General features: G+C 37.6%; 3 protein-coding genes across 4 annotated transcripts in view; 2 read left to right on the plus strand and 1 right to left on the minus strand.

The window, feature by feature from the left end:
* The window catches only part of LOC137491476 (tripartite motif-containing protein 16-like), a 157,370-nt gene extending 153,608 nt beyond the window's left edge, over positions 1 to 3,762 (plus strand). The window contains exon 6 of the mRNA XM_068220678.2: positions 3,368 to 3,762. The gene's annotated coding sequence lies outside the window, so the exon portion shown is untranslated. The remainder of the gene's footprint in view (positions 1 to 3,367) is intronic.
* LOC137491233 (uncharacterized) overlaps positions 1 to 21,652 on the minus strand; it is a 120,407-nt gene that overhangs the window by 12,582 nt on the left and 86,173 nt on the right. The window lies entirely within an intron of this gene.
* Positions 1,210 to 20,313, plus strand: LOC100151503 (uncharacterized). Its single transcript, XM_021475755.3, has 3 exons — positions 1,210 to 1,264; positions 1,709 to 1,858; positions 13,337 to 20,313. The coding sequence occupies exons 2-3, from the start codon at positions 1,774 to 1,776 to the stop codon at positions 14,287 to 14,289; spliced, it is 1,038 nt and encodes a 345-aa protein (XP_021331430.2). The 5' UTR covers positions 1,210 to 1,264; positions 1,709 to 1,773; the 3' UTR covers positions 14,290 to 20,313.

Genomic DNA, 21,652 nt, shown 5'->3' on the forward strand with positions numbered 1-21,652 from the left:
ATAATGAAGCTCATTGACTTTGAAATAAAAATACAGTCTTAATTATTTCTACATTTATGTGAACATCTGATCTAATTATTTACCTTATTCTGTAAAGTGTTTAACTTGAGTTGTCTCCAACATTCCCTTCACTCCTCAAATACAGTGTACAATACAAAGATTAACATTCATTAGCAACTTTAGTTTCATTTGAAGGACAATAATTGTTTATTTTCCCATTAATTTGCATATTGATAAAAGCTAATTGATAACAGAAGAGTGGCTCAGTGGTTTGCAGTATTGGTGAAAACAGAAGTTGAATTCTTGAAAACGTTTACAATCCTTTTACATGAACCCTTTAATATTTGTTGTTGTACCTGTTGTTTTTCAAATGTTCCTCCATATTTAGTTCACTAAATAAAGCCTTTGTCCACCGTCATGCCAATGTCCAGCCTGTCATCTTGTTTTACAGTCATGTTCAAATTTTATGAAAATGAGCAAATTATTTATAACCTCAGCAAAACATATTGTGATTTCTGAATTAATCAATAAGGGCCACTTAATATTGTTGGAAAGTTTGATAAAATATTTTAGATCTTGTGTTTTATTTTGAAAATAATGTGCAACAATTGTATATTTTACTGGGAAATCAATTGTCTATTATTTCATTATTACAAATAGATTTTCTTTATAATCTAAAAAGTTGGATTGGTAAAGGGACACATGACCTTTCTGAAAATACACATTTAATAATCACACTGCAATGAAGATATACTACTTTAAATTTGTCCTTGACAGGGTTGACACAATTTGAGGTTTGTTTACTGTTTTTCTGCTTGTAGATTATTTGTAAAAAGTGACTAACATTTATTTCTTACAGTCAAATGTCTAAATAATACAACAATTTTGTGGTTAAAATAAAAATCTTAAACTTTATTTTTTTATTTTGATATCTCAAAGACACTTTATAGTGATAATGACCCTAAAAACGTTTTTCAAAATTTGTCTTAAAAATGTTTAGATTAAAGGTTTTGATCAACTTCAAATACTGAACATCTGTGTGTGTGTGTGTGTGTGTGTGTGCGTGTGTGTGTCCGTGTGAGAGAGAGAGAGAGAGAGAGAGAGCAAGTGTAAAGTAGAAAACGAGGTAGAAATGTATCAATAAGTCATGACTGCAACAGTGAGTGGCAAAAAAAAACTAAACGAAAGAAAAGACTTTTATTTTGGCGTGGTGTGTGACGTCATAAGGCTGCGCCGCTCCTGCGCAGCATTCAGCTGGAGAAAGGTTTGTTTTAAAACATTCACATAAATATAAAGCGATTGATTAAAGTTTCAGGATTTTCATCTGATGCTAAATTATGTACCTGCTGTTGAAAATATTATTTTACCCTTTATACAACGAAGTACTATTTTACAGTAATGAGGGCTATTGTTTGAAAAAAGCAACATAAATGTGTGTAATAAGTGTTTATTGAAGATTTAGTTTATAAAATAGCATAATGTCATTCCATTCTAAGTGTACATCACTATATATAAGCTATGGAGTACTAGTTTTAAACAGCTCATTTGTGGCTATTGTTTCTTGCTCGGACTTACCTGATTTCTTTTTGTTAATGACTCTCATATAAAGAAACGGTTGAAGCAAGTGTTGAAGAGAAGTTATTTTGTTTCTGTTCATTGTTTTATTTATTTTAAACAACATTTTAATAGTTTTGTTCATTTTAAACAGGATAAAGTGTTCAAACACAGAGAAAAACTGCTGCTGAAGCGACTGATCTCCACACTGTTATAAAGATGGCGTTTATTAAAGAGGAGAGTGAAGATGTGAAGATTGAAGAAACATTCACAGTCAAACAGGAAGATCTGCATGAACAAGCAGGTTGGTTTTTATTCTCAAACACCAACTCAGTCACTTGATCCTCATTCAGATATATTTTAATAATAAGAATACTAAATTAAATCCATCTTGCAGCCCTGAGTGTGCTGCCTAGTTCTCCTAAATGCACATAAGCACTTATTGAAAGACAGGAATGAGTTTCTTTCGTCACTTGTTCTCATGTCTTTTGTCATTCTTTTATGTATTATTAGTCTCCTATTTTCACTACCCTCTCAAGATTATTGCTTTTCTTGTTCTCTTTCTGTTTGTAAAGCATCCTTGAGCACTGGTGCTAAAATAAATAAAAACAATATATTAAAAAAAGGTTTAACTGAGCTGACGATGTTTGACCTACAGTATTCTCATAGAAGATATTTGCTATTACTTTGATGGTGTTGGCTCAGTACTTTCCATTTGCAAATGTCACAATGATCACAATTCCCTTTTTTCTCAACTTCTTTATGAGTTTAAACCATGTTATGTTTTTGTAGTTGTTACTAGTTCTCACAGATGTTATCTGAGTTATAATTACATTATTATAAGTAATAACCAGGGCTATTGTGTTTAAACAGGGTTTCCGCGGAGTCTTAAATTCCAAAATCAAAAATTCAGGCCTTAAAAAGTCTTAAATTTACTGAAATGTTGTGTTGTAGGTCTTAAATCTTTTTAAACAAGTCTTTATTTTCCTTTGTTCATGTTTTGTTACCCAATCTGGCCAAAACCCTCACAATTCCCAACAATCCATCTCAATAAAACTTTCAACTTTTTAATTAAAAAAAGGACATTTTAACTCTATTTATCATAATGGTAAGTACTGCTAAGGACATTGACCTGGACAGATTGTTGTGCATGGATTTAGTTTATTATAGTTTTTAAAACTTTTGTTTATTTGTTTTTCATTTTAAAGAAGGTTTATATTTGAGCTCTCTTGTTTTCACACACTATTTAAGATCTTTTGCTAAGAAATATCTAAAATATTTTATTATTATTGATGTATTATTGTATTATTAAATATTTTATATTATAATATTTTTTTAATATAAAACAAATAAAAATCTTTTTCATCTGGGGCATTTGAAAAATTCCTTAGTCTAAAATTTCATTCATAATGGTCTTAAAAATGTCTTTAAAAGTCTTAAATTTAACTTGATGACACCTGTAGAAACCCTGATTTAAAGTATGTCAGAAAACGTGGATGACCTTGATTTGAAATATGCTAAATAAAATGGAAACTAAAATAATGAATTGTTATAAAACATTGTACAGTATTCTAAACTATATGATGTTGTTGTGGGACGACATGAGGCAAAACCAACAAATTATAATGGAACAATAACGTTTAGCATTGCACTGACTACAACTGGCCAACAAACTAGTATAAAAATTACTTTTGCTGCTTAAGAAATTGATAACAGCATGCTCAGGCCCGGATTGGCTGATCGAGAGAACCGGGAGAATTCCCTGTGGGCCGGTCCGTTTCTTGGCCGTGAGGGCCGGTGTCCCTATCTCCAGAATCTGTTGCTCTCAGTGCAACCGGTTCTGCGTTGTGTTTTCTTTGTTTTATTAAGGAATAACCAGTTGGAGATCTGCAGTTGTGACAGCTCTTTACTCACTGAGAATAAATCAAAAAGCACAGCTTTTACAGTGTGTCTTCGCCCATACAGCTTTTCTCTCCCATGCGTAGTCAGTGCAGAAAGGGGAAGAGATGAAGAGAAAGATAGAACAAAACTCCAAACAATATTAACAAAGTGACAAAACATACCTGAGAATAAATCAAAAAGCACAGCTTTTACAGTGTGTCTTCGCCCTTACAGCTTTTCTGTTAAAAGTAAAGTGCAATGCATTTTAGCATTCACATGCTTCAGTTAGGCTAAAGTTAATCAAAACCTCAATTTAAGTGATAACACAAAAATAATGAAATATATGTGAAAAATAAAGGTATAAATATTATTTAAACATGAAAACTAGCTTTAAAAGTTATTTATAAAGTAAAGATGATTAAAGATTCATTGGAGCTTAGCAGACACCCACCTCTCCCATGCATAGTCAGTGCAGAAAGGGAAGAGGCGGGCGCAAAACAGGAAATTAAACAGCGTGAGCTCCCTTAGAAATTTAAAGGAAAAGACACACACTAACAAACACCTCAGGTACACTTACTAACACATTAGATAAAATACATATTTTGTGTAATTCTATACTTAAAGCGAATTATAATTTTCATACCTGTTACATCAGCAGTCATACTTTTTAAATTAATTAATTTATTTACTTGACCACAGTCTTCTTATTCATTATTTTACCGCAGCTCTGCTCTTTTTATCTATTTTCTCGCAGCCTCGTGGGCCAGACGCAGCCTGCAGGTTAATGATGATATAACTCAGATGAGTCACCTTTCAGTGTATAGTCGTTGTGGTCCAGTGGTTAGCACATTAGGTTACGACGCCTCCGACCCAGGTTTGATCCTCGTCTGAGAAATATATATTTTTAAATTTTTATTGTTAAGACATATAATACTGTTAGGGTTTAGAACATGTGAAGTTCTAAAGCAGACGTTTTCTCAAAAAAAAAAAAGATGCGATAGTGTAATTAGAAACTGATTTGGCAATTACCTTATTTTAATATAGTCAGTCTTGAACTGAGGTGGGCCGGTCTGAGGCTTGAAACTCCAGGGCTGAAAAGGAGTCCCACTCCGGCCCTGAGCATGCTGATGATATGCAAACATTTGAGAGTAAAGTTCGTCAGTATTGACCAATTTCTTCATGTACCAGCAGGTGCCGCCATTGAAATCTTTTTGCTTTTTAAAAAATAAGTATTTAGATCCTCAAAAACAGCTGCTTAGGCATTGGACGATAACAGTTTACAAGGTATACCGTGGTTTGAAAAAGGTTGAGGTTTGAAAAAACACCAATATTTTCTGCTGTACCATTCCTATGTATATGCAAGGTTTTTGTTTTTGCATTTAGTTTTATGTTTTGAGGGCAACAGTATCTCCAGCAGAAAAGATATCCAAAGATGCCTTTTCTATCTAAAAATTTCGTTTTAGAAATCTGTGTTTTTGAAACTAATGAAGACAGCAGAAGTCAATGATTCTTTAGAATTATTCAGCCTGACATGTTTACAGCTCCAAAATATTTTAAAAGTTTCTCATATGATAAAATATTATGTTCAAAGGGGAACAATTTTTTTTTTTTACCCAGACATTTAAAAGAATATATTTTAGAGCAGTAATCACAGTACTGTGAAACCGTGATATTTTTATTCAAGGTTTTCATACCATCAGAATCTTATACTGGCACATGTCTAATGCTGCTTGATGTTGCAAAGTCATATTTTCTAATTTAATTAGTTTTCTTTGTATGCATAGTCATGAACACACTTGTTTGTAGAGCAAATAGTGTGACCGTTTTCTGCTGTTTATTATTCCTGGTCATTTCTCCAATAGGCAACTGAAGTTCTAAAACAATATCGCATGTGATCAGGGCCCTGTTTCAAAACAGGAGGTTAAGTGAAAAGTATTTTAATCCCTTAAATTAGAGAAACTCTGGGTTTTCTGTTTCAAAATGGCAGGTTTGTCAAATTTGAGAGAGTCATTTACTGTGATAATTCCAGTTTGAGCATTAAAAGCGATTTGTTATAAGACAGGGGTGGCCAACCCTGTTCCTGGAGAGCCACCTTCCTGCAGATTTCAGTTGCAACTTATATCAAACACACCTACCTGTAATTATCAAGTGATGTTCAGGTCCTAATTAATTGGTTCTGGTGTGTTTAATATGGGTAGCAACTGAAATCTGCAGGAAGTCATTTATTAAATAAAGAAAAGATCCATGTAGCTTCTCCTACCGCAGTAAATTCTGTTTTTACTCTTGATAGTTGGCACCAGTTAATCAGGAAGCTGGAAACGCTGATTCATACATTCATTTTCTTTTCAGCTTAGTCCCTTTATTAATTTGGGGTCGCCACAGCGGAATGAACCGCCAACTTATCCAGCACGTTTTATGCAGCGGATGCCCTTCCAGCCGCAGCCCATCACTGGGAAACATCCACACACATACACTATGGACTATTTAGCTTACCTAATTCACCTACACAGCATGTCTTTGGTCTTGTGGGGGAAACCGGAGCACCCGGAGGAAACCCACGCAAGCATGGGGAGAACATGCAAACTCCACACAGAATTGCCAACTGACCCAGCTGAGGCTCGAACAAGCAACCTTCTTGCTGTTTGTCGGCAGCACTACCTACTGCGCCAACTCGTCGCCTGGAAACACTGATTTATTTGCATATTTTTTATGCAATTTATTCCAGTTGTGCAAATAAATTTAATTCACATTTTTGGATGGAAACAGCTATTGCCTACATTTCAGTCACACAAACAACAAAGTCACGTATGACAATGGCTTGTCTTTCATTAATGAATAATTAGCTTAAATTCACAGACCTTCGACAGAAACATGTACTGTCACTAGATTAATGGGATCATTACTCATTCTAAAATCTACTTAGTTCTGCTTACGTTCTTATTATTCAAATATTTTTATAGATTTTTTCAAAAGTCTTCAATTTTTCCACAACATACGAATTGAACAACAAATTAACATGGTTCATAGTTACAGACATACTCACACCCCATAAAGAAAAACGGAGAAAGAGAAAAAATTTAATAAAAATAGATAAAACAAAATAGGAAATTAGGGATAAACTCTCACTTAGGATATAATAACCCCTGAGCGTTCAATGTAGGATAGGAAAGGCTGCCAAACCTCATAACCTTTTTTTGAAGAGCCTCGTATGGTGTACTCAAGGTGCTCGAGTTTAAGATGTGATAACACTTCTAATATCTAATGTCTGTGGGATGGCAGGTTTGTTTTTTTTCCACCAGAGAAGAATCAAGGGTCTGGTCAATAAAGAAGAAAAGGCAATGTGATTAGCTGACAGGTGCATTTCTTCTGGCACTGTACCAAAAATAGGAGGTCAAAGGATTAGGATCCATATCTTTATTACATATAGATGAAAAGGATCCTAAAATATTGGTCCAAAATGTATGTAATCTAGGGCATCCCCAGAACATCAGATCTGCTGGCTCCAAACCACATCTGGGGAAAGATGAATCCGACCCTTGTAGGGATGGTACACAGTTTGACCCAAAGAATGAGCAGTCTGTCAGATGAAGAAGAGCCGGAGTTAAAGATTTAAATTAATAAATCAAGTTTACTGAAGATAGATTGCAGTTTCATCAGAAGAAGCCAGCTTCAACACTCACAATGAGTTCCTAGGCCGCTCTGCTTACAATCACCAATCAATAACAATTATACTCTCAAATAACGTCAGTAACTCCGTCATACATATAGGTTTTCTAATCTGATTGGTTAAAACACAGATAAACTAGGAACATTTCCACATGGGGTTTGTGCGTACAATTCTGAACCGTATGTTAAGCATAAACGTCAGACATCCTCTTGACTGTTTTACAGCTGACTCCAGACCTGTGAAATGCTAAACCAGGGACACAATCTGAGACCATCTAGGGTGGAAACTCAAGGATTGTTTCTTGTACGTTTAGCTGTTATCAAACTCGTTCAAGACTGCTACAACATCCTCACTACATACAGTGTCTTATCTACATAAAAAGTGGAATCACTTTAAAATAATTACCCATAAAAATAGCAAAATCACTCTTAGACATTTTAGATAGTATTAACTCATAGAAATAACAATAGAAACAGTTGCTTCCAGCCTCAGTTCAAATCAAGGTCTCCGTGACCTCTGACCTAGTTTGGTGGCTTCTGAAAATAGTTATAAAGAGACAGGCAAATGCACTGAACATTCTTATATTAAGCAGTGTTTAACTTATTCCTTAGTTAAAATCATTTCAAAGTTAAATACTCATTCAAATAATTATATTTAATAAAAATAATGAGAAACAAGATGATGAGGAAAGGATAAACGTTGATTTATTCTGAGATGGATTGGAAGGTATAAATCCAAATCGTTCACCCTGGATACATTTTTGCCAGCTTGCTCCTAGATATGAAGCCTATGAAGCACCTTAAACTGAAGAAGACCATGTCTAATACATACAGAAGATGAGTGTACCAGTTCTATGGCATATTGACATGCTGTATCTGATATTTCTAGTCCCAGTTCATCTTCCCATTTTTTGCTTTATACAATTTAGGGAAGGGGAGGCAGTTCTTTGGATCACTTCATATAACATAGACATAATACCCCTTTGATATGGCTCCATATTTACCAATTCATCTACCCAGCATGCTTCTGGTTGGTTCAGTGACAGAGAGAAGTGTTTTTTAATGAAACTACTGACCTGAAGGTACCTAAAAATTAGACTGGGGAATCTCAATGTCTGTTCTTAACTGTTGAAATGAGATAAATATGCCATCTTTAAACAGGTCCTTAACACAGTTAACTCCCTTCCTAGACCATAATTGGAATGCTGAATCTATACAAGAAGGAGGGAATAACGGATTTAAAGGGCCATGAAACCCCCTCGTTTCAGCAGGGTGTTTTCACACCTTTACTTTGGAAAAAGTCAGAAAAGTGAGCGTGTCCAGCTCTGTTTAGGGGGGAGTGTTGGAGGAACTAAAGTGGGATGGTGTGGGAGTGTCTATTTGGGCACGCGCGAGTTTCAGGCAAAATACACACACATGAGAAAGTGATGGTGTTTAACCTACATGGACATCTGTAGTCGAATTATTTGCCAAATTATTAAATGTTGGACTTTAACTGCAGTTTGGCTCTTTCATTCAGGGAATTCATTCATGTCCCTCGCGACAAACGCGATATTTGATTCGAGGAACTGCTCTAAGCGTGTATTTTTCATGCAACGTTTGATACCGCACGGCGAATGAGAGAAAAAAACTCAGCATTTCCCAGAAACTTAGATGCACACGGCAGGTAGCGTCAGAAAGCCGCGTGTGTTATTCCGGTCACAAAATGCGGTGCTAACAAGTTTGCACTCAGTGCAATAGTTAACTTTATTCGATACGAACAAACTGAATAAACAAAGAGCGCTGGTCGCTCACTTACCAAATCTGTAGAGACAGGACAATCACCAGCAACTAGAGCCGCGTCTTTATGAAGAGGAGACTAACGTTACAAGCGAATCCGGATCTCAGCGTTTGCAGATGAGAACAGCTCTCAGGTAAACAATAATCCTCCTTAGACACGTAAGTTATTGTTGTCGAGCGTCGCGTACACTGTTAATCCACACGTGATCCAGCTGAGCTCTCACAGAGAGAAAATGAAAACGAAACTTAACTGCAGCAAACTATAAAAGCAACACTTCACGCTTGTTTTGCCAACACAACGTGGCGTCTCTGTGGCGTACACACAGTGACACTAATGAATATTAATGAAGTTGCACAATAGAGCGCGCTGATTGGTTTGAACCAAGCCTTATTCATGCATTAATGCATCACACTGTAAGACGTAATAAGACACACTCTGGCACAGTCTGCACGCTGGAATACAGGCTATTATGTCATGACCGTGACGCAGCTTCAAAAATTCGTTTCAAACCGGAAGTACGAATTTGCTTGAAATAACCCCAAAACAACCAATTTACACTTTTTAGTGAAATATAGGTGTCCTAATAGTGTTTTTAGCAATGTGGGACACATATACGACTGTCAACATCTCAAAAAATGTGTTTTGGTGTTTCGTGACCCTTTAACTAAATGGGAGCAGAATGCAATGCTTGTTTATTATTAAAGTGAAGTCTGAATTGTGACCATATTTTGAGTGATCCATTAATAACTGGATAATTTATAGAATATTGTTTACTCACTGGAATTGGAGCACAAAATAGTGAACATAAAGACAGTGGATTAGACGTGTGCTGTTCCATCAGTAACCAAAGTGGGGCCTCATCATTACAGATGTTGGAAAACCAGAATATCAGTTTGTGTAAATTGGGCGCCCGATAATAGTATAAAAATTGGCATTGCCAATCCACCCTCTTCCTTTTTTCTTTTTAAGAATTCCTTTCTTATACGAGTAGAAATACAATTATTTAAATTAAAAATTACTTGGGAATAAAAACAGGCACGGTCTGAAATAGAAACAGAAATCTTGGTAGTATTGTCATTTTAATAGAGTTGATCTTCCCAGCCAAAAATAAAGGATTGACCACCACGTCATGTCTCATTTGGATTTGTCTAATGTCGTTTTAAAATTATTATTAAACAAATCCTAATATTTGCGTGTCACACTCACACCCAAATATACAAATTTATCAGGACTTACTGAAAATGGAAAGGATTGGAAGGACATTAGCTGTGCTCTATCATTGATAGGGGAAAGGAGACTCTTTGCTAGAATGACTTTGTATCCAGAAACATTTCCAAATTCTGAAATTATTGTAAGAGCTTTTGGAATACATGTATCTGGATTTAACAGAAAAAGAAGATGATCATCCGCATATAGCAGGAGCTTATGTTCTTGTCCCCTAAAAATTCCTTGCAAGCCATCGGAGTTCATTAATATGGTTGTAAGAGGTTTGATGGCAATGTCAAAGAGCACAGGGGATAGAGGGCAGCCCTGTCTCGTTCCCCTAGAGCAGGCATGTCCAAACTCGGTCCTGGAGGGCCGGTGAAACCCGGAAGTATCGCCTGGAGCCACACAGGAACATTTTGTACCTGGCTGTATATCTTAAATCACAATCATTTCTGGTGGCCACCAGTGAACACTATGGCAGATCAGCGCTGTTTAAGAACACTCTCAGTGGCACCTACATGCTAGCGGGAAATGGACGATTTTAAAACTTCAGTACCAGGACAACACTATTACAGACAACACGAGGGTGTTGAGGGTGTTTTATCGCTCACTCAGTTACATAGACTGAAGCAAGGAATGGTCCCCACAGAGTTTACCTGGTGCCATGAACTAAATCCTATTAAGACACTTAAGCGTATAACTGTTAAAGAGATTGTAATTAAGTTTGATGCCTAATCTGCTTTTGTTTAAATTAAACTGAACTGAATTATATTAAAGTGAGGTTTACAAATTGCAGCAACAGCTGGAGGTTTGCAGTCCAAAGCATGTTGTTGCAATGTTTACAGTGCTGATACTTATACCTATACTTCCATGTTTTTTTCCCACCGCAGCCTAGCTTTCGTTCTTTAAAATGGTGGCATTGTGAAATAAGCGTATTCTCTTCCCAACAACCAGATGTTATTGTTTCCTCATGCATTCGTTCATTCAGAGATGCCTTTTGACATGGAGGATCACCAGAAAAGGACTGGCAATAGGAATGTAGCATCTGCCCCCTCTATACATGTGTGGTCAGAAAGTCTGGTTGTCTTCCAAAGACATTCCTCTCAGACTTCCCCCACGTAAATTGGGACCCAAAATCATTGGGCCATTTCCCATTATCAAAGTGCTCAGTCCAACTGAAATTAAGCTCTAAGTTTAAAAACATTCATCCGTTTTTTTTAGAGGTCTAAGATCAAACCCATTCTTCTCTCCCCCCTGCAGCCCATTACATCTGCTTTTCTGCCTCCCAGACTGGTTGAGGGTGCACTCACATCAGGCCCAGCCCTAACCAATATGGCACCCTAAGCAAGATTTCAGGTGGCGCCCCGTCACATTGCAGTAAATTCCACTGCTAGTGTATAGTCATAAGAAACTAAATAGCTTTTTGATCGACTACTTCAAGCTGGGAAAACATCAGATAAATATGCCAATGCAATTAACATTATTGCTGAATAGATCTAATATTTACACATTAGCTTGAGGAAGGAATGATGTGGGTATGCCCTTCCATAACATTAGCTGACTTTAAGCCATTACTAATCTGTCAATGTTGGGATGTAAAAAATATGGGACAACAAATAGCTTCAAAAGAAGGTAATGATTCGCACTCAATTGCTTCGTACTGTTTTTACTTTTTACTTTTTCTTACATTTTACGGGTGATAACAGACAAACAGACGTTTCGGCACAAAGCCTTCCTCAGTGTGTGACACAATTCTCCGACTCCACCCCTTTATTCCAGCCAATCACAATGTGCAATTAGTTAAACCGTCACTCTCATTTCATTATCCATTAATCACACAATAACTTATAATCTTCACAGCAATGACAATAAACAATCTTCCCAACAAATAGCTTCAAATGATAGAATACAGAGCAAACATTAGAAAATATTGACAATAAAAGGTTTAGCCTATTAAAATCAATGGCCTATACAGAAATTAAATAAAGCTATAAAATCTACTTCACTTTTGATTGTATTTGCATATTGATTAAAGTTACTACAGTTATTTAGTGAAGAGCAGCAAATGAATCTCTCATTGTGTTTTGTTTGATAATAGAGGTGTTAATGTAAGAATGCACAGATCTATAATGAAGCATTCGACTACTTTAGGTACTGTGCTCATTTAAGGGAAAATTAGTTGTGATTAAAATAAAACGCTCAGGAAGGAGCAAAAAAAAAAAAAAGATCCATAGTCAGTTTAAGGGAACGCCAGGGGGTGTTCTTGAGGGAGGGGGTACTGTCACCGTACCTCAAGCTTTTGGTCTTTCCTTCTGTTCAGGGTTACAGATTTTCTCTTGTCATCTGCTTTTATTTGCAGTCACAGGAGCTCTCGTTTCCCTTTTTTTCCTCTTTATACCACATAATTTTCCTTCATGTTTGTCAGTATATTATCGATTGTTTGTGTACATATTATTTTGTTACTCACCCTGTATTTCTTTGTCAGACAGGTCTATTTTGGTGATTTCTTGATTGTGAACATGTTTGGTAGTAATCAGGTCTGGGTGTGGCTAGAGAACTTGAAGTTGGTGTGATATTATGTTTTAATGGGGAAAAATATTTTCACACAAGGCTATGTAGTTCAGTATTTTGTTATCGTTTTAAGAATAAAAACTTTTCATTTAAAAACTGCACAATGTGTTTAATTGTGTTATCTTTGGCTAATATTTACATTTGTTTGTTAATCTAAAACCATTAGGTGTTAGAATTCTGCATTGCAATCGTTACTTGCAAATTACTAAACCAAAGGACATTTGTCGTTTAAAGGTGCGGATTTAAGGCTTTATGCAGATATGTCTCATGTATGTGAGGCAAATATTCAGAGATTCAGCTGTTCATTCTAACAGGTTTACCAGTCAGGCACAGAATGAAAAAGCATTCCCCATCTGCTTTACAAGTTTTGTAAAAAGTTGTTGTTTTGTTGTGATTATGCATATATACAAATAAAAAACTATTCCTTTACAGCTTTCAAATTGATGTCTCAAAAATGATCTGGGATCAATCAAATAAGAATCCGCTTAAATGTGTATGTGTGTAATGGACCCCAGGAGTTTGATATGACAAGATCAATCTAAATATGATCTGCTATGTTTTTACATTTACTGTGCATCAAAATGAAGGTTTGTGTAGCCAATGTTTTTACTGCCTTTTCACTTCAGCTTTTGATGAGAGTTTTAATGATTTACTAAAAACCTAACTTTTTTATTTCAGACCTAATTAAAGACTATGAGAAGATCAAAGAGGAGGAACATCATCTCAAAATTGAGGACAGAAATCATTTAGAGACTGATGGCATTTTAAAAGTGAGAGACAAGAGTTGTTTTACCTGCACTCAGTGTGGAAAGAGTTTGGCAAGTAAAAGCAAACTTAAGATTCACATGAGGATCCACACTGGAGAGAAACCATTCACATGCACTCAGTGTGGGAAGAGTTTCAGCCACTCATCACACCTTAATCGACACATGAGGATCCACACTGGAGAGAAACCATTCACATGCACTCAGTGTGGGAAGAGTTTCAGACACTCATCATCCCTTAATGAACACATGATGATCCACACTGGAGAGAAACCATTCACATGCACGCAGTGTGGAAAGAGTTTCAGCAAATCCTTACAACTTAACCAACACATGACGATCCACACTGGAAAGAAACCATTCACATGCACTCAGTGTGGGAAGAGTTTGACAAGCAAACGCAAACTTAGAATTCACACGATGAACCACACTGGAGAGAAACCATTCATATGCACTCAGTGTGGGAAGAGTTTCAACCACTCATCACACCTTAATAAACACATGAGGATTCACACTGGAGAGAGACCATTCGCATGCACTCAGTGTGGGAAGAGTTTCAGCCAATCATCATACCTTAATAAACACATGAGGATCCACACAGGAGTGAGACCATTCACATGCACTCTGTGTGGGAAGAGTTTCAGCCACTCATCTACCCTTAATCTACACATGAGGATCCACACTGGAGAGAAACCATTCACTTGCACTCAGTGTGGGAAGAGTTTCAGCCAATCATCACACCTTAATCAACACATGATGATCCACACTGGAGAGAGACCATTCACTTGCACTCAGTGTGGGACGAGTTTCAGCAAATCATCAAACCTTAATAAACACATGAAGATCCACACTGGTGTGAGAGAGTAGATGTGCTTGGAGTGTGAGAAAACTTTTATTACAGCTGCAGAATTAAAACGGCACCAGAGGATTCACACTAGAGCAAAACCATATCAAAACCAGTGTTCACAGTGCAGTAAGAGGTTTACTCACTCATGAACCCTGAAAACACATGAGAGGATTCACACTGGAGAGAAACCGTAGACATGATCAGTGTGTACAGAGTTTCACTCTTTGGGGGCAGCTTAAGAAACACATGGGATGGTTTCCAGTATGGCGTCAACACATGAAGCAGCATAGAAAGAGCGTTCCCATACACACTGGTATTAATCCTCCTTTTTACATCATATATGATAACCTAAACCATATTTAAATAACACGGAGGGGGACAAAAACTAAAAGGCTTGGACAAAATAACCATTGAAACTTGGAAAAAAATGAGAAATCAACAGATGAAAATTCCGAGACGGACGGGGTAGCTGATAGCCTGTCAGCTTGCATTGCAGCAATACATTCAGACATCAAAGTTTTCTAAATGGATATTAAATCTGACTTAACGGCCTTCCAAGATTATCTTGCAAAAGATGTGAAAATGGAACTCAATAACTTTAAACAAGAAGTCAGTTAAAAACTGGATGGCCTTTTCACAGACCTAAACGCAATAGCAGAAAAGGTCAACAAAGCGGAGCAGCGAGTTGGAGAATTGGAGAACATTGCTGAGATGAAAGAAATGCTCGATCCATCCAAATTCAAGAAAATTTAAAAGAGAAACTGTGAGTTCCCCTTCATAGCGAAACTTTTATGAGTGTCTGTATAAACAGACTTTAGGAGTGCTTTAGACGACCAATCATTTCTAAAGATTTTAAAACGGCCCAATGAAATGCCAATTGAATTGGCAGAGCTTAGCTCCACAGCTGCAACTGATGAGCCAATTAGGGCTATATCAGTCAGCTGTGCGAGTTAGCTCATCCGAATTGTTCCTTCAGACCCGATCTGAGACTGAAGAACCCTTCTGCTGAGCTGACTTCCAACTTGAAGAAAGCCTTACCTTCACCAGTGTGGGAGAAGACGTGTTAGCGGTGGTCAAGCTGGGTTTCCCGTCCCCTTGGCGTTTCTCTGGTGATCTGAAAGAGCAGTTTACTGAAAGAGCATTATTCCCTATGAGAGCACACGGTCGTACAGCACGTCTTTTTAAAGATGTCGTTTCAACCGTGCGTTTCTGGATGCGGTGGTTTCCTCGCCCCGGATGACAGGCACGAGTATTGGTCACATGCTTGGTGGTCCAACATGTTGATGCAGTGCTCGCGGACAGTTCTTGCCCGCATAGCGAAGGCTTGACTGTTGCACTAATTTTTTATTAGGGAAAGTCACCCCTGCTGCTCTTGCCTAGCCTTTAGCACTTGGGCAGGCCTGAGGGTTACAGTGGAGGCTAATCCGTCACCTTCGGGCCCGCGGACCCCTCGCTCCTCTCCAGTGCGCTCTGTTTCTGATTCGAGTGTGAGTGCTGGTCCATCCTCCGAGCTGGGCGTGCTTTCATTAGATGTCACTGGGGGCATGACGTCCATCGCTGCATCGGAGGGTGGGTTGACATGCTCCGAGGAAGATCCGGACCTCCTGTCACCCTTCAGGGTTGTCAGTATGTTTACTGATCTGGAATTGGACATGTTAGCCCTGAAGGACACATATTTTCTCGCCTCCATTCTTCCACGCCACTGCCCCTTTCTCCGGTTCATGTTCAAAGGACGACCATAGCAATACAAAGTCCTCCCCTTCGGGCTCTCTGTCTTCGTGGGTTTTCACCAAGCTCGCGGAGGGTGCCCTGGCACCACTGTGCCTTGCGAGCTTCCGCATACTCTGCTATCGTGACAATAGGCTCTTTCTAGCCTCGTCTCGCGATCAGCTGATTATGTACAGAGACAAAGTGCTTCGGCACCTCGACCAGTTGGTGTTTCAGGTCAACCGCCAATGCGCTCTCATGGCAGCTAGTGTCCCGGGGAGAGTGGAGACTCCACCCCGATTCGGTCCAGCTGATATGGGCATGCTTTGGGGAAGCCCAGTTCAATCTGTTTGCCTCCACCGAGAGACCACAAAGCCAGCCGTTTTATTCCCTGACCGAGGCCCCCCTCGGCACGGATGCATTGGCTTACAGCTGGCCATCGGGCATTCGCAAATATGCCTTTTCTCCAGTAAACCTAATCGCACAAACTTTGTGCAAAGTCAGGGAGGATGAAAAGCAGGTCTTGATTGTTGCGCCCCTCTGGCCCAACCGGACCTGGGTTTCGGAGCTCACACTCCTCGCGGCGACCCCTCCTAGGCTCTCTTAGGGACGGGGCAACATCTGGCTTCCATGCCCAGATCTCTGGAACCTCCACGTGTGGTCCATAGACAGAGCGAGAAAGACTTAGGTGACTTACTGCCCTCGGTACTTAACACCATCACTCAGGCTAGAGCACCCTCTACGAGGCATGCCTACGCCCTGAAGTGGAGTCTATTCTCTGAGTGGTGCGCTTCTCGCCGAGAAGACCCTCGAACTTGCCAGATTAGCATTGTGTTATCCTTCCTTCAGGATAAGATAGAGCACAGGCTGTCACCCTCCACGTGGCTGCGATCTCCGCTAATCATAACGCGGAAGATGGCAACACGCTCTGGAAGCATGATCTAACATCCGATTCCTCAGAGGCGGACGGCGGTTAAATCCGTCCCGCCCCCCTCTCATGCCCTCTCTGCCTTCTCTAGTCCTAGCGGGTCTGCAGAGAGATCCGTTCGAGCTGCTCGAGTCAGTATCTCTTAAAATTCTGTCATTAAAAACAGCTCTGGTGATCGCATTGGCGTCATTCAAAAGATTTGGAGATCTGGAGGCATTTTCGGTTAGCGAATCGTGCCTTGAATTCGGGCCCGGTTACTCTCACGTTGTCATAAGACCCCGGCCCGACCACCCCATTTAGAGATCAGGTGGTGAACCTGTTTGCGCTGCCTTCGGAGGAGGCAGGCTCAACACACTCACTGCTTTGACCCGTTCGCTATTTGCGCCTTTACGTGGATCAATCGCAAAAGGGGAGGTTGGAAGGTTGCGCTCTTGGTGATGTCAGTGCGCTCACGCTTTGGCTTGGCAAACTACACATCAGGAGCGTGATAGACTAATTGGCTCATCAGTTTCAGCTGTGGAGCTAAGCTCCGCCAATTCAATTAGCATTTCATTGGCCCGTTTTAATACCTTCAGAAATGATTGGTCATCTAAAGCACTCCCAAAGTTTATACAGACACACGTCTCCATTCCCTATTTAGGAAACGTGGGTTACGTACGTAACCTGGACGATCTAGAAACACACTCCCGTAGAAATAATATTCAGATTTTTGGAATCCCCAAAGGAAACAAAGTGAATAATAGCCAAGACTTGGTGGAAACGATTATCAAAACGGAGCTGTCACTTGATGAATTGGACCTTAAAATTCAACGGTGTCTACGGGCACTTGGACCAAAACCACCCGCTGACGCACCCCCTTGATCAGTGGTGTATTCTTCCTGGAAAACAAAACAAAGGACCTTGTCCTCCACTTTGCAAAGAGAAAAAAGTAATACACTGAAACAAAAAAAGGATTTTCTTTGACCAAGACTACCCACCTGAGATCCAACAGAAAAGACGGCTTTTGCTCCGATATGAAAAATTCTGAAAGAAAAGGGGATTAAGTTCCAAACACCACAGCCGACAAAACTTAGAATCTTTCTCAAAAACGGTCCGGTCATGTACAATTCGATGACGGAGGCATCAAGAGATCTGAAAGAAAAAGGACTGATAAACAGCGAAGAAGAAACTATTATAGGAATCTCTTGGAAAGTGAAACAAAGACCATTGAAGAAAAGTAAGGAAAAACATCAAGCGAAGATCCGGGAAAAACTACTTAATTTTAAAGGGACAACACTAGCTCTGTTTGAAAGAAGGGTAAAACCTGACAGATCCTGACAAAGAACTCTGAGAGACTGGTAAAACTTCTTGACTGATTCACCGATGATGAACATTTAAAGGAGGAATGGTATTTAACCCAACTGACCAACGACACAAGATGAACGATTAAAGCACACCAAGACTCAAGTCATTGAGTAACATACTGGTAGGAAGAAATAAAGGGATTCCAATTTATACACTTAAAATCCCTTGCTATAATTAGAAATATTTAACTTGAAAACCTAACCAGAAACACAAGAATATAATATTGCCAGATATAGGCGCTGAATATATTTGTTAACATTTTTTGTGCAATAGGCACAGCAACAAGGGGCCCTTTAGAGAAGGAAAGCTTTCCCCTCACATTAAGAAGTTATTTAAGACTTTAAGGTTTGGAAACCTTTTTCGTTATGTTGTTTATGTGGTTCAAGATGTTCATGTTTGTGTTTTTTATGTTCCGGTCACTGTGATCTTCGCAATAACATCTGTTTATAGTATATGCAAAAACAGGAATATAGAGTCATTACTTTAAATATTAATGGGTTAGTAAATTCGATTAAAAGAAGGAAACTCGTGGCTAAAATGAAGAGAAAAGCAACAGATAATCTGGCAAGAGACGCATCTTTCTAATACAGAACATAAGAAATTAGAAAAAAAAGGATTTAAGGTTTTCTTTTCCTCACATAATAATGGTCGTAAACGAGGAGTAATGACATTAATCTCAAACAAAATCAGCTTACAATTAATTTCCAAGATTACTGATAAAGAAGGACGATATAACCTCATTAAAGGAACTATCAACCAAAACAAAGTTACATTAGTTAATTTAAATAGACCTCCTGAAAAAGACAAAGCATTTCTCAAAAAAAAATAGTAAGTGTTATAGCCAAGGAGGCGTCAGGTACGTTGATCAGTAGGGGAGACTGGAATGTACAACTTCAGTCTAAATTGGACTCATCTTCTAATAAGCAAGTTAGTCAAGAAGCTAGACAAATAAGATATCTGATGAAAGAATTAGGCTTAATAGATGTATGGAGAGACCTATACCCTCTTAAAAAAGAACATACTTTCTTTTCTTCCGCCCACATGTCTCATTCTAGAATTGATTATTTTTTATGTTTGAGTCAGATCAACATAAAATAAAAGACTGTACAATAGGAACAAGGGACATCTCAGACCATGCAGGAGTATATTTAACGGTGTACCTGGACAATAAACCCAAAAAGACAATTTAACCCTAATCATTTGAATGATTTAACGTGTGTAGAATATGTTAAAAAAAGAACTATTAGACTATTTAAAACTATAATAATGGAGAGGTGTCACCTAGTATCATATGGGACACAGCTAAAGCTGTTATGCGAGGTAAACTTATAATGTGGGGATCAAGAGGAAAAAAAACTGAATTACATGAATAATCTGAAAAAAGAATTAGAGACTAAATATGGTAATAAAGAAGATCCAGATATTTTTAATAAGATCAAAGAAGTTAAAGCTAAACTCAATAAAATATTCGATGAGCAAGTTCAATTAAAACTCACATTTTAAAATTTTATGAAAATGGTCCAAAAGCAAAAAAGCTCCTGGCATGAAGAATAAGGAAACAGGCAGAGAGGAGTATTATTTTAAATCAAAGATCCCAAAACTAAAAAGATATGTCATAAATTGGAGGAAGGAATTAGTAAGGAATTATATACCTTAAAAGACAATATTGAACTTGCAAACATACAAGCATTTTTACACACATTAGATTTACCATCAATTGGATCAATACAAAATAAAACCCTAACTCAAAAAAATAACCATAGAAGAAATAAGCAACACTATATAAAAACATCTAAAGTACCAGGCATATATGGCTTCTCTGCAAAATGGTATAAAATATTTAAAGAATAGTTGATGTCATACCTTACGTGAGGGCGAACCCACCTAGATCCTGGAGAGAAGCTATCATGTCTGTGATTCCAGAAGGAAAATATCCACTAGAGTGTAATTCATATAGACCTATTTCAGTCCTAATTATTGACTATAGACTCGATGCATCTATATCAGCCAAACAATTAGAGGACATTTTTCCAGACCTAATAGATACTGATCAAACAGGTTTTTTTTAAAACAAATACAAACATATGATAATATATGGCAAGCCCTTCACGTAATAGATTATATAGCTCATAACAAGGTTCGCAGTCTTCTAAGTAGCCTAGACGCAGAAGAAGCATTCGATTCGATGAGTTGGGATTTTTTTTTATATTTAGTTCTGCAACGATTTGGATCCTACAGCTAGAATTAAAATGAACAGAGATATTTCAGAACATATTATATCAGAAAGAGGATATTGACAAGGATGCCCATTAAGTCCTTCTTTATTTATTGAACCATTGGCACAACTAATCAGAGATTAAGAAAAATTAAGAAAGATACTGAACATAGAATTTGTTTATACGCTGATGATGTGTTTCTGTTTCTTACATACCCAGACTTTAGTTTACCCAAGGTGATGTATTCTCTTGAAAAATTTGGATTATATTCAGGATATAGATTAATTAAATGATTATTATAAGGCAGCGCAGCTTAGACACAGAGTTCGTTGGTGCAACGACAAATACTGTGCAAAGTGGAAAGAATTTGAACAATTACAAATCCACTGACCTCTCCAAGTATTATTAGGAGATAGAAATTTCCAACATACAGAATTGCATAAATTGAATTCCCTGACAAAGACACCTTTGAAAATTTGGTACAAACAATTAAACCTAACATATTAAGACAAGCTAAGATATTAAGATGGGTTGAACATGATATTTAATTTAAACCAGCAAAACTAGATCTAAGATTTAAACAATGGAGTTTGCAAGACATAACATCCTTCTGTCTCATCACTACTGATAATGAATTAGAAAGTTTTTAACAAATTTCCAATATATATATAACTTATATAAACAAAACTTTTTCTGTTACCTTCAAGTTAGAGACTACTTCAATAAAAACATAAGAGATTCAGAAGACATAAAAACAACAGTAGTGCAGGTATTTATAGATGCTTACAAAAAGAAGGTTAATAAAAAACTAGTATCAAGAAATTATTCCTGTCTGACATTAACAAAGAAACACTCAACAATGTATATCAAACAGAAATGGGAAAGGGAAGCCAATATAATAACAAATAAGGAATGATTAACTATTTGGGAAACACAGATGATCACAATTGAGATTCATGGAGGGAATTTATTTGGAGAAATGTAATCAGGTTCTTTATAATACCTGAAATAAAATACTTTCAAACTAGAGATTAAAAAAATGGTGAATGCTGGAGAAAATGTGGAAATGTTTCGGCAGATCATGTCCACATATTTTGACACAGTAATATTATAAACACCTATTGGCAAGATTTAAATAAAGAGATAAATACAATAAAGGGATTGAATCTGGAATGTAATTTTAAAACT

Source organism: Danio rerio, chromosome 4 (genome assembly GCF_049306965.1).
Source record: "Danio rerio strain Tuebingen ecotype United States chromosome 4, GRCz12tu, whole genome shotgun sequence".
NCBI lineage: Eukaryota > Metazoa > Chordata > Actinopteri > Cypriniformes > Danionidae > Danio > Danio rerio.